A 14,426-nucleotide genomic window follows, 5' to 3' on the forward strand; every position below is an offset into this window, starting at 1 on the left:
TGCACATACTATAAAATAAATTGCAACCAGAAAATACCATACATAAATATAAAATACATTCAGATGTAACAAAAATGAATCAATTATAGTTGATTCATATGAGATGCATTAATTACAAAGCAATAAGCACAGTAATAAAAATACCACTGAAACGAGCAGAATCAGAAGACATCACTGAAAATCATTAATCAATGCTTAAGCAATATTAAGACTACTTTGAAGTGTCCAATCAAGTGATTCTTAAGGGGAATATGGGAAAAAAAAAGTGTAGTCTAAGTAATTAAAAAATGGAAATTGTTTTCTTCCCTATTGTGACAGGAAGTACATATACAATAGGGAATATATATTCCCTATTGTTTGTGTGTGTGTATATATATATATATATACACACACACACACACACATACATATATAATTGAAACAGCTTATTGAACAAGAACAAATGTTCAAAAGATAGAAACGTTCAAAAGATTGTCCCGCCTTCACGCCAGTATATGTCATTGGAGAAGAGAAGAGATGTCGCTGCGAGGGGGAGGGGAAGTTATTCTGATTAAAGATTATAAGAGCACACAAATTAAAAAAAAATGATGTGCACAGATAAATCATGTATAATAAATACTGCAATATTCCATTAAAAGTAAGAATCGTCAATTTTGATTTCATTGCGACTTGAAACTGTCAGGAACACATTATCAATCAGCATGACACCTCTGGTCTTTCATCGTTCATTTATTTGCACTGAACTAAGAAAACAGAATATTATGAGTGCAATAGTAGACAATGTGGATTTCATCCACCTGATTTTGAGAAGTTTGTTTCTGTCCCACATCCCATTAACTGATCTGTTCCACTGCTGGAAACTGTAAAAACAAAAAGGAAAAAATAAAATAATCAGTAATACTATGAAAATAATGCATAGTGTAACAGTAAGAATGTACCACAGGGTTTTGTTTGTGTGTATATGAAATTTGTGGATACTCACACAGGTATGACAACACACCATTAGCCAGCAGAGACAAGAAGAGGAGAACAGTCAGAAGAACCCGGATACTAATACTTGATCTGTTACCTACAGAATACACATTAAACATGTTAAAAAAGAGAGACATGGAACACAACTTAACTCAGTTCGGCCAGAGGAGAGCTGCAGTTTTTTTATTTTTTTATTTCTGTCACCTGATGGAGTTTGGGTTCTTTTGCTTTTCCAATGCTTAATATTCAGTAATATTATCCGCTGACTGCATTGACACTATTGGATAAGAACAAAACTTGAACTGAACTGAGCTGGATAATGACACCACTGTTTTATGTAGAGCTGCTTTATAGCTGGATTGAACTTGTTTCATAATTGATCACGCAGTTACTGAACTGAACCAACACTGAACTGACTTGAATAATGACACTATTGACTGTGTAGAGCTGCTTTACAGCAGATTTTGAATTTGTAAGTTTGCTTCAATTGTTGAAACAATCTGTATTGTGTAAAGCGCTATATAAATAAAAGTTACTTGACAATGTAAGAGCCCGAAGGATATATTGTGAATAATCTTCATATTGGCATGATAAAACATCTGATTTATTAATATAAGATGACTGAAGCTTGACAACAATGATATGCATAATGAAACAATACAGAGTAAGTGGATTATCACTGTAACTGCCTAATATGACATGCTGGGTTACACAATGTAAGAGTTTATGCACAAATGAAAAACAGCAGGAATCACTTACATTCAAATGTAGCCTCGGGCCTCTCTTTGGAAAGTGGTGCAGTATTACTGTAAATATGATCAGTCATCTTGTGTTTGTTCATGATCATCAGAAAAAGTGATGAATTCAAGCAAAGATGGCAGGTGTTGAAATGCTCTGATTTCAGATACTGCATTGTCTCTCTCTCTCTCACACACACACACACACACACACACACACACACACACACACACACACACACACACTCCTGTTAGACGGCAGTGAACAGGTGGCAATGGGACTATTTACAGCTTTTGTCTGTTAAATAGTGGTTAGAAGTGAATCTGTCTCGAAATTAACAATATTTTAGTATCTAAATATGTGCATATCTAGTTTCTTGTCTAAATGTGTCTATGCAGTCCTTATTAGTGCGATTCAGCTGAGACCACACTAACATTTCAAGCATAACCACTTCCTGCTCTGGGTCTGAATCTGTAGAACAGAGTGCAAAACTCCTCTTTCTACACTCACATTCACAACCTACACAATGACACTTCTATTATATTAAACTACAGAGATCAACGGCCAGACAGCAAGTAAGATATTTTGGTAACATGTAAAGTGATTTTATAATAATACTGTGTCATAGGCATGCAAAAAAAAGACACAATAAATGCACACCCTAGTCCAGAAACCTTAAGTCATTTCGGATGAACTATAAGTACGTGTTATACTGTACTTTACTGTATTGGTGATTGTGGTACTAAAGCAATATTTCAGTCAGCAATACGCCTAAAGGTTGCGTACCATGTTATTTTCACAGTTCACTGCCTAAGTAAAGGGTGGTTGGAGAGTTATACATCGTCATGTTCATGAAGGATTGAAATAAATCAGGCAGTTTCTACTAGTCTGGCTCTAGGGTCTATAACAGGCACAATATACAAAGCTGCAATATCTAACATTAAACTGCTGATTGCTTAAATCATGAGGATTAACAGAACAACGCATCTCATCGACCCTACTGAGGTTTTGACTGATCTTGGACATGGCTAGACTTAAAATTTCCTACACAAAGAACCAAAAACACATGTGAATTGGAAATAACTGTATTTATAGAATGCAGAAATGATGTTTATTCTGATCTACCATGAGTGAAAACATGTGAGATCAATCGATCACAGGCCACAAACTCTGAAATAACATACCACAAACCCAACCGTTCACAGCAGCTGCTACTTTTTATTTAGCACAAAAAAAAAGAAAATTCATAATAATACATGTTGATGTCTTTCACTCCATCATAAAAACCTAAAGACCCGTTTTCAGTTGCTTCCATTGTATTTTCCACAACCCGCTTCCTCGAATTACCCATACTGTGTTCAAAACCACAATTTTAAGTAGATACTGCCAGTTACTCATAAGGTTGTACTGCTTTGATACATCCATCTATGTGTTGGACAGATCATGTGATAAATAAGAGTTAGGGCATTTGCTTACACCACAATAAGGATATTCTCCAATACTTTTAGAGCTGTAAAACTTTATGAGCAGGCATAATCTATCATCCAAGACACAAATCACCACATTCCATGTTTAACGCGTCTCAGTTTCCGCATCGAAACGGTTTCCTCAAAAACACCATCATTATTGCTAATTTATAATGACCCCCCTCCCCCCCTGTGATCTGCCAGGTGTACAATGTAGTCCCAACCACTGTCAAATTGTGGATCTAATATGGTATTTCTCATTGCTTCCTTGTTTATTTACACTGGTGCTTCTCTGTTGGCAAAACCGTGAAAGAGGATCACAGGCAGTTAGAGACAAATAAGCAATAAACTGATTAGAGAGAACAGATTAAAAGCAATAAAGCAAAACCAAGACAAAAAGATCTCACTCGCTGTGTACCGCATCCATCAGTTGGTCAACGTTTGTCAAAAGAAAGTAGAGACGAGGCTTCCATGGCAAAAGAGTTTATGATGTGCGAAGGAGAGAATGACCACAGGAAAATCATTGACAGCAGCCCTTGTCATGTCCACTCGGGATTTTTATTATCTCATTGGCTGTTTTTTTTTTTCTAGGAACTTTCATGTGTCTTTGATTGTTGCATGTTCTTTTCTAAAACACTGAGGAAATGAAAATTTTCATCCTGTTTTTTTTTTGTTTTTTTTTGCAAAAAAGCACCTCCCATTGGATTGGGAGAGTAAAATCACTTTATACTGAATGAGTTGAATCTACCGATGCGAGTAACGTGACACTTATGCATCTGGGTTCATCATGAGCATTGTAATTACATATCAGCGTGTGTGTGTGTGTGCACCTTTGTTAACAATCATAACAGATTAAGGTTCCTCATCTCTGATGATGGTAACTACAATGGCTTTAGGTCCATGCGCAGAGAGAGAATAAGAAGATAAGTGAGGGAAAGGGAGAGAGAGAGAAAAAACAAAAAAGAGGAAAGAGAAGAAAATCTTCTCAGTCTGGCAGCAGTAGTGCAGGTCCAAAAGGTCAAAGTTCAAACTTAAAAATGGGCGGTGAATTCTCCTTCCTGAATCAGGAAGTCCACTGGTAGCATCTGTCAGGTGGTCAGTGCGTGATGTCATCAATCAGCCTCGCTGTCATGCGAGACCGAGGTCATGGATGGTGAAATGGGTCACTGCAGAACCAAACCCACCTACAAAAAATGAATAATAATTATATAGCCCAGTATTGATCTTTAGGAATTTTTACACATCACACACACACACACACACACATGTAAATATATGCATAGTTACACACACAAGGCCACTGTTCAACTGCTCATTAATGCAAATATCTAGTCAGCCAATCACATGGCAACAATTAATTTAGGAAAGTAGGCATGGTCAAGACGATCTGCGGAAGAAAGGTGATTTAAGTGACTTTCGAACATGGCATGGTTGTTGGTGCCAGACGGGCTGGTCTGAGTATTTCAGAAACTGCTGATATATTGGGATTTTCACACAAAAGTTCAACCATCTCTAGGCCTAGGGTTCACAGAGAATGGTCCAAATAAGAGAAAATATCCAGTGAGGGGCAAGTTCTGTGGGAGAAAATGCCTGGTTGATGCCAGAGGGCAGAGGAGAATGGCCGGACTGGTTTGAGCTGATAGAAAGGCAACAGTAACTCATCTCTGAACACACAACACGTTAAACCTTGAAGCAGAGAGGCTTACAGCAGAAGAAGACCTGCACCTTGTTGAATCTATGCCACAAAGAATCGAGGCAGTTCTGAAAGCAAAAGGGGGTTGAACCCAATACTAGCAGAGTGTACCTAATAGAGGCCAGTGAGTGTGTGCGTGAATATAAATATAAAAAACATTAAAGTTAAATAGAAAACCATAGAAAGTGACATCTAGGTGTTTTGGGAGACAGGCTGTGAAGTACTATGGCCACCTAGTGGCCAATTGATGTAACTTCAGCTTGACTCTGATTTATATAAAGAAAAATTATTTTCATTGAGAAAAACTCTGGACTGACATCTGAAAACTTGTACCTTTTCTGAACCCATGCTGGGACATTTCCAATTGTAGAGGTAATACTGCAGGTTTCCATCTCCAATGCCAAACTTGAGCTTCTCCAAAAACGTCTTGTTCTCCATTAGGTCCAGTGCATTAAAGACATCAAATCCTTTCTGCAGGGGGAATGACGCGAGAAAAGCTTTAATAAATCTGCTGATAGTTTAATGCTCCAGTTGTGCCTGCAAATGATACATTTCATACTGCTGCATATCGTCGCTGTCGGACGGAAATTGTCCAAATTTTGTCAATTTCATATTTTTTCACAAATCGATGCTATTGGTCATTCCCCACGTGGGTCTGTTATTTTTACAAATTATTAACCAATCTAAAGTGTTGAAAATGGCTTGAGAGCAAATCTCTTAACTCCATTGGACACTTCAACTGTCTGAGAATCCTCGTAACTCCACCTCTTCTTCACTTTTTTTGTCATTTTTTTGTTTTTTGGCATTTTGTCTCCTCAAGATCGAAAGTCGCAATGATTAAGAAATCCTCGTCGAGCAACACGTAAAGCAAGCCTCAACTATGATTTTATCTGTGTTAAACTATGATATCAGTTACTGATGTATTTTAAATATCGACTTATTACTAGGCTTATTATTACTAGGCTTATTATACATGTGCATGGAAGTTTTAAAATGTATCTAATATTATAACGTTACTTGAATTGAATTAAATGTTTTGGATACTAGCATTAAATTATTGTTTTTATTATTATTTTACTGACAGTTGGCACTGTGCATGTAAAAGTAGCAAGGTTTTTATTTATGGGAGAAATAGGTCTGTCTACTGGCGCCAATTAAGCCTATCTTTGGATAACTCGGTCTGTTTTTTAGACAATAACGAGTGAAAATAGTTAGGTTAGATCCATTTGAGTAGGCCTGTTTTGTTAAAAATTGATAGCTGTAATGCTTCGGTGCGGAAGGAAGCCTGTGAGCCACGAAGGTAAGTTTGCGTGCAGATTAGGCTAATTTCCGCCTATTAGACAGCCTAGTCAGCTCATCGTTTTTTGTTTTGCATCACTTATAACTCTTAAACCTTTAAAATGGAGTTCAGGAAGATGTATGTAACCACAGTCGTTAGCTTTGGTTAACTATTGAAGCCTCTTCTCTTGTCAAAAGGCTCAACACGACCACCGACTTTGATGAACACTGTTGGCAGCAGCGACGTCTGTGTCCGTATCGTTCTTATCAATGACAGCGTAATCTCGTAACTCCCTGCTCCCAAGTCATAAATCTCGTATCTCCAATTAAAATGATTTGATTATCGATTAATTACACCGGTTCAGGGAAAACATCCACCAAGTTTTATAATGTATAACACAGCCCTGCATAGATGCGCTCTAGATTTGTTTTCATAACCTTCAGTTTGCACACTGTTTGGAGGACAACATCGGGCAGGATTCTTTTTGGGAAATAAAATATGTGAGTTTTAATTGGATTAATCAAAAACACAATCGACAGATTAATCTTTTTTCAAAATAATCGTTAGTTGCAGCCCTAACTCTCTCTCTCTCTCTCTCACACACACACTTTCAGTGACTGACCGACTTGGCGAGGATGAGAGCGTCTCCCATCAGGTCCAGCAGGGTGGTTGTGGTGTGTACATTATAGAAAGAGTACGCTGCCTTCAGACTGCGATGCACAGGATGGTTCATGATGGTGGACGGCAGAGTGTAGAAACTCAGGATGTCAGTCACCTTCCCATCTGAACTCTACAACACAGTTGATATAAAGGACCAGCTGTTCACATGCCAAATATATTTCTTAGAAATACGCTGATTACCCACTCTTATTTTTGTATGTTAGAAATACTTTCATGAGTGATACCTCTAGGATTATACATGGCATGAATTCTTGGTGTCAATACCTCCACTATATAGGTGTCGATGATGTTCTCCTGAGGAAGCAGCCAGTGTTGGACCTCCTCAGGGCTCATGACGGGGACCAGGTTGAACTGACTCAGGTACTCATTCAGCAGGCGGTGAACCGCTGGGACGTCCTTTACAGTCATCGGCTTCAGGCCTGAAGTCTTAGGAGCCTATAGGAGAGAGACACGCAATAAGAGAAAATGGAAAAGAGGAAACCTCCCAGACATCACCCAGGAAAGAAGATGGCACACACCTCTGGCAGTCGGTAGAGCTTCATTGTGCGTTGCATAGTCATGTTCCGACTCAGGTGAGAGAACTTCACCTCAATCAGCTTTCGTGGGTTCAAAGACCGGTGCCAATATCTACCACACAAATAAGCAAGGCAATTAGTACAAAACAGGGGGTTAAAAAAATGGTATTAAAATTTGTTAAATTTACAGCAGCAACTAATAGTAGCACACAAATGGCAGTGTTGTTTGAATCATTCCTTGATTTACTTCTTCGCATTTTGAGATTGCCATTTTTACGAGAACTTTGGCACGTAGACTTCCGTTCAAAAGTCTGGGGTCAGTAAGATTTTTTTATGTTTTTGAAAGAAGTCTCTTATGCTGCATTTATTTAATCAAAACTACTGTATAGCTGTAAAATTGTAAAATAATAATTACAATTTAAAATAACTATTTTTAAATCTAATTAATTCCTGTGATGCAAAGCTGAATTTTCAGCATCATTACTCAACCCATTCTAATATGGGTAACACTTTAGTTTAGGGTCCAATTCTCACTATATTACCTAGTTACTTGTTAGCATGCATATTACTAGGATATTGGGTGTTTATTAGTACTTATAAAGCACATAATAATGTCTTATTCTGCATGACCATATTCTATATCCCTTAATCCACAGGTGTCAAACTCAGTTCCTGGAGGGCCACAGCCCTACAGAGTTTTGTTCCAACCCTGCTTCAACACACACACACCTGCAGTTTTCAAATCAGCCTGAAGGACTTGATTAGCTGATCAGGTGTGTTTAATTAGGGTTGAAGCTAAACTATGCAGGGCTGTGGCCCTCCAGGACTTAATCCAACCCAATACCTAAACTAACAACTACCTTACTAACTGTTAAAAAGCAGTAATTAGGAGTTTACTGAGACAAAATTCATACTTAATAGTTAGTTATTAGTCAGAATTGGAACTTGGAAGCCGTGATAATTTTTTTCTGAATTATTTGATTACTAGAAAGTTCAAAAGAGGAGCATTTCTTTGAAATATTTTGTATCATTATAAATGTCTTGACTGTCAATTTTATTCAGCCAGGATGCATTTAAATTGATTAAAAGTTATTTTTTCTCTCTCAAAAAAAAAAAACAACTAAAAAACTGACCCTTACTGACCCTCAAAAAAGATCTACTTTTAGAGTCCAAATTTCTCCATTGACGCAATACACAGAATTCTGATTGTGGTACAATAAGGCATATTTGAGAACCTATGCACCACCTGGAGGAAGGTATTTTTTTGAATCAGAGGAAAGAGTTAATGGCTAGCAATATCTGCTGCTCAACAGCCTATCTAATGGCACTCTCCACTCTGCACAGAGGCACCTGTGCACGCGTATTACGAGAGGGCAGATGTGTGTCTTACCTGCAGGTGCCCACAGGTTTGGGTAGCACCACACCTGCGGTGTACACAGCCTGAAAGATTCCCTCCAGATTGACCCGTCTTGTGATCTCCCTGATGAGTACCGGAGCCACTCGTTTCGAACGAAGTTTCTTATGCACACACAGAAAGTTAATCTCCACCATCTTCTTCTCTCTGGGGGGGATCAAAGAGCAGATATGGGTCAATTGAATTTATTGCATTTAAACCATTATTTACAGTAGATACACTTATGACTGCTTACATGTCGTAGATGCGGATGTTGGCTGGAATGGCACTGATGAAACCAACTAGCTTTTGATTAGAGTTCACTCTCACTCCACAATGCCACTGAGGCAACCAGCCTGGAGGACGCAGAGCCCTGGGACAAAAACACAGTACAGAAAAACTGAGGACAGATATCACATGACTTTTAGACAAAAAAAAAAAAAAGAGATAGATAGCCTTTCAAATAAAAGACAAAAAAAATTGAGATCAAGTTTCTCATAACCCATCTGTCATTTTTCAAGCCAATCATTCTTACCAAAGCAGAAATTCAGGAGAGTAATCGAAACGAAACATGTTGTCATCATCCTCCACGTAGTTCTCGTTGAGGAGAGTGTACAACTCTTTCAGCTTCAGAGAGACAGAGAGAAAAAAAGAAATGGAAAAGAGCTTTAGACGAGTGGTTTCCAGGTGTATATTTGTATGTATAAGAATTCGAGGGATAAATGTAATGGTTTGAGTGTTGTACCACGGCAGCATTTCCCAAATCGAGAGCGTCCCAGCTGAAGCCCTGCGGTAGGCTGTACGGTTCCTCTCGTATGTTATCTTTATCTGGCTCAATCCAGCCATGTGACGTCACAGTCTCTCCTACAAACAAACAAATGACAGACTCAGAATACACTGTGCCACAAGTCATGAGTGAAAATGTACACTACTAGAAAGAAAAAAACTGACGTTAGACCAAGGAACAAGTATAATAATGAAACTACTGTGAGTACAATTGCACAAATGATCAATACCAAGTTTAGGAACAGGCTGAGTGTCCCAGAACTGATAACTGCGACGTGTGGCCTCCTCCATGGTTTTAGCTGGACCTTGTCCCACTGAGAACAGCTCAATGGCCTTCTGGATCTCCTGTAACTTATCAGCAGGGAGGGAGTTTACCTGAGGAAGAGACAGAAATAATTCCTCAAATGCTTGCAAAAGTACTTTGGCTGTACCATGGTGCAGTGATATTATCAGATGATGGTAATGAACACAATGGTATTTAGAAAGTAACCAAAGGTACTTCAAAGAACACCATGGTATTTAAGGCATTTCCTGCACTGATATATGGGTCTAAATCAAAATATTACAAATATTATTACAAATATAACTACACATATAGACCAAGCAGTTGGGACAGTGCTTGTAAAGAAAACATTTGTTCCTATACTAAAGTAGTGACGCACCAATATTACATTTCTGGCAGATAAAGGCTGAAATACACTTCATGACGTTTGCCCCGATTTGCAGTCTGGACAGTTCTTGTACACTAAGTATGATGTTCAGACTGAGGGTATCAAACCTGATATTTTGAGCAATTTTGATTTCTCATGCGTTTCCAAGCAAGGCGAGTGTTTCTACATTAGTTTGTTGTGTTCGGAATTACGTGAAAGTCGTGCGTGATCCTCAGTTGTTTAGTATATGTCGTTCAGTTTTATTTATTAGTTAGTTCACCCAAAAATGAAAATTCTGTCATCATTTACACATTGTTTCAAACCTGTAAGACTTTCGTTTGAGCTTCAGCAAGAACCAATGAGGTTCATTCTTGTGTGTTACGCAGCATGTTTGAGCTTCGACAAGAACCAATGAGGTTCATTCTCGAGTTACGCAGCACGTTTGAGCTTCGACAAGAACCAATGAGGTTCATTCTCGAGTTACGCAGCACGTTTGAGCTTCAGCAAGAACCAATGAGGTTCATTCTCGAGTTACGCAGCACGTTTGAGCTTCGACAAGAACCAATGAGGTTCATTCTCGAGTTACGCAGCACGTTTGAGCTTCAGCAAGAACCAATGAGGTTCATTCTCGAGTTACGCAGCACGTTTGAGCTTCAGCAAGAACCAATGAGGCTCATTCTCTAGTTACGCAGCATGTTTGAGCTTCGACAAGAACCAATGAGGTTCATTCTCGTGTTACACAGCGCGTTTGAGCTTCAGCAAGAACCAATGAGGTTCATTCTCGAGTTACGCAGCATGTTTGAGCTTCGACAAGAACCAATGAGGCTCATTCTCTAGTTACGCAGCATGTTTGAGCTTCGACAAGAACCAATGAGGTTCATTCTCGTGTTACACAGCGCGTTTGAGCTTCAGCAAGAACCAATGAGGTTCATTCTCGAGTTACGCAGCATGTTTGAGCTTCAGCAAGAACCAATGAGGTTCATTCTCGAGTTACGCAGCATGTTTGAGCTTCGACAAGAACCAATGAGGTTCATTCTCAAGTTACGCAGCACGTTTGAGCTTCAGCAAGAACCAATGAGGTTTGTTCTCGCACATCAAGATAGTACAGTTGAGCTTCTCTATCTGTACGCTGATCAATATTTATATGTGAATAAAAACCCTAAATTAGATCCCTTCATCACATAAAGCGATTGTATCAGATAATTTGGACTAAACTGCTCAATTCACATGAATTAGTTTTACGGTCTTAGTCTCTTTATGAATTTTTTAAATCGCCAAAGTAGTAGTTGTTGCCAAAAAAATGGACAACCACTATGATAATTGCTTTAGATTACATTTAGCAGTGTGATTAAATGATTAGTGTTTTTAAAAGTTTGACTTTAAGGGAGTTTGAGATGAAAAATTTTAATAATCTTGTTAAACACACAGAGTCATACAAACACACTCACTTTGGCCAGCGGATCCTGTGCTACATCTTTTCCTCCAGCCTTGTCCTTGTTCTTTTTCTTCTGTTTCTTTTTCTTCTTCTTGGCACCTGTGTCACCCTTCTCCCTGCGGGTCATATGAGCTCAGTTGACATGGGCAGATATAATGAGAGATCGTGTCTACTCAGCACTAACTACAGCTGATGCAGGTGAAAGGAATGGATGCATCACTGCTCCTGATGCATTCAGCAGTATTTCACGATGACAACCTCTCGTTAGAGTACAACAATACTTATAGGCTGGATTTTATTTGGACATTTCTAACATATAAACAAGAATTTTCACAGAACAAAGAGAAGTGGTCTAGAGTTTCCCAGAGATATAGGGATAGTTCACCCAAACTCGTTCTAAACCTTTACGAGTTATTTTTTCTTCTGTGGAACATAAAAGACGACATTGTGAAGAATGTTTCAGTGTTGCTTTGTATATTCAATGGAAGTCAATAGACAACAAAATCATTCAGTTTCCAACATTTTTCAAAATATTGTCTTTTGTGTTCCGCAGAAGAAAGAAACTCATACAGGTTTGGAATGACATGAGGGTGAAGAAATGATGACAGAATTAAATTTTTGGGTGAACTATCCCTTTAATGAAACTATTTATTTCAGTTGATAGTATGGTGACAAATATACACGCTGGTAGCATGTGTGTGAAAAAGATCAAGCAGAATCTGAGCTTAAAAAAATAAAATAAAAGATAAAACTGGACATACTGAAACAAATAACTAATGTCACCTCATGAAATTCACCTCATGCCTGACCTACACAGGCACAAGAGTCAAGACCCACACCAGTAGTCGAGATGGAATGGGGCGACTTACAGAGAGACGTACAGCTAATCCTATTAATGTCCACAGAGGGAGAGAGGTGACAGCGCTGAGCTACATTTGTTAATGGGGGACAGATGGTCTATCACATGACCTGCAGAAAAAGCATGTTTTTGTGTGTTCGAGGGGTGGTGGGCTATACGACAAAGACTGATGGATGAACAAGCACCTCTGTGACTATTGCTTTGACAGCCATCCATCCCCATCTATCCACTAGACTAGGGCTTCCATTCTTTATCTGTGTATTACTTCAATAGATTTAAGCAAGCTGCATTATAGGATGTCCTCATAACATAACGGACAATTGTAGAGTAGTTTTAAAATATGTTTTAGATATCATAATACTTCCATAGTTAATTCATCATAATACATTTAAAACAGTCAATTTTGTATTACAAGTTTTATCAATTGTTATGTTTAAATATGCAAATGAGGCATAATTGAATTAAATACTCACTAAATGTCATACATTGGCAGAACAGAATTCATTGAATAAAACCAGGTTCAATGGTTGTTTGACATATTAAAGGTTTTTTATCACTCTATAAATAAGAAAATACTGCGAACAGCCAGGAAAAAATGCCCAAGTTAGCTTTTTAAATGTAAATTATTCTGCATTGTCTGTTAAACATTTTCCAGATTAATAGAAAATAAATCTATCCAACATATCACATGACAGTTGGACACGAATAAATGAAACAAAAATATTTATGGAAGTATTTATTTACGTATTATTTTCATAACGGAAGAAAACCGGCATCAATTGCACGAGGGGCAACATGACAGGCGGCACAATTACTTCTTTATGATAACAAAGTGCAATATTTCACTCTCTGTTGCCTAATACATTCGAGTCGGTCTCTGTACGTGACCTTGAGGAACATAATAGTGGATAAGAAGCTGGTTAGTGGGGCTTTATTATTAACTATATTTCAGTGAACAGATTAGCTCTTTGGTACTGAAAGTGAAACTCCATCGGGGAAAACGACTGAGAGAGACTGCAAATAGCGAGCAAGGTAATAAAAAAACCCTTTAATGATGCTTCACTTGCAACTAGCAGCAGTCAAGCTAACTAGATCACGACAAGCCATCGTTTAGTGACAGCAAATCCAAATTACTTTCAACCTAGTGGCCACAAAGGCCACATGAGAAGGTTTGAAAGCTGTTTTTGGTGGTGATTTATAAATATTTGTCAGTTTATGATTTATTAAACAGCATATGAAATAGCGAGTTTAAACGTGATAGCTTATTCATTTTTACCATACTATGAATTATGGTGAAGCTGTTAAACGCCTCGCACAAAAATGCCAATGATCCTAGAGAACTGTCCATATGGAACCGTCCTTTTGTTTGATTGACGGCGTCTAAGCCAATCGTTTTAGAGTTCCGTGCGTCAATCAAGGCCGTGAACCAATGGCGTAGGACCACAGGGCGGGCTGATATGCTGTTAGCGTGCCCCAGCCTAGCCGAACAAGGGCCCTGTCTTTTAGGGCCGTGAGGAAGAGTATTATACTTTTACGAGCTAACAATAAAATGCATGCACGCTCACCCATCATCAGAGTGATGCTCTTCATTTTCACAGTTGCTGCAATGTCCATGATCATCTTCTACCTCAGTTTCTTTCTCCAGCTGCGGTGCTGTCTCATTCTCATCCGCCATCTTTAACCAGGAAGTGAGGATCTCGCCCTGCGCTCTCACACCCCGCAAAACCATTGGTGGACTGTCGCAATGGCCGATGGGCTCTGTAGTTCTTTCATTTCGAGTCTATCTATCTATCTATCTATCTATCTATCTATCTATCTATCTATCTATCTATCTATCTATCTATCTATCTGTCTGTCTGTCTGTCTGTCTGTCTGTCTGTCTGTCTGTCTGTCTATCTATCTATCTATCTATCTATCTATCTATCTATCTATCTACCTGTATGTCTATCTAAACACACA

General features: G+C 38.5%; 1 protein-coding gene and 1 long non-coding RNA gene across 2 annotated transcripts; both read right to left on the bottom strand.

Moving 5' to 3' along the window:
• Window positions 1-724: 724 nt before the first annotated feature.
• Window positions 725-1,949, bottom strand: LOC311066796. The gene is made up of 3 exons (XR_014603137.1): window positions 1,732-1,949; window positions 983-1,069; window positions 725-860 (listed from the first exon to the last, which is right to left on the bottom strand). It is a non-coding gene; the product is annotated as an uncharacterized lncRNA (long non-coding RNA).
• Window positions 1,950-2,908: 959 nt separating this feature from the next.
• On the bottom strand, window positions 2,909-14,160 carry nmt1a (N-myristoyltransferase 1a). The gene is made up of 12 exons (XM_084128093.1): window positions 14,033-14,160; window positions 11,622-11,724; window positions 9,754-9,898; window positions 9,483-9,601; window positions 9,273-9,364; window positions 8,994-9,110; window positions 8,735-8,905; window positions 7,348-7,456; window positions 7,094-7,264; window positions 6,771-6,938; window positions 5,203-5,340; window positions 2,909-4,360 (listed from the first exon to the last, which is right to left on the bottom strand). The coding sequence occupies exons 1-12, from the start codon at window positions 14,140-14,142 to the stop codon at window positions 4,340-4,342; spliced, it is 1,464 nt and encodes a 487-aa protein (XP_083984219.1). The 5' UTR covers window positions 14,143-14,160; the 3' UTR covers window positions 2,909-4,339.
• Between the last annotated feature and the right edge of the window lie 266 nt (window positions 14,161-14,426).

The sequence above is a fragment of the Abramis brama genome, assembly GCF_963993115.1.
Source record: "Abramis brama genome assembly, chromosome: 1".
NCBI classification, from domain to species: Eukaryota; Metazoa; Chordata; class Actinopteri; order Cypriniformes; family Leuciscidae; genus Abramis; species Abramis brama.

Coding starts and splice junctions, on each gene's coding strand:
- nmt1a (XM_084128093.1), bottom strand. CDS start 14,142: ATGGCGGATGAGAATGAGACAGCACCGCAGCTGGAGAAAGAAACTGAG. Junction 9,899..11,621: donor CACAGGATCCGCTGGCCAAA/GTGAGTGTGTTT, acceptor TCTCTTCCTCAG/GTAAACTCCCTCCCTGCTGA. Junction 4,361..5,202: donor CCAGCATGGGTTCAGAAAAG/GTACAAGTTTTC, acceptor CATTTTTTGTAG/GTGGGTTTGGTTCTGCAGTG.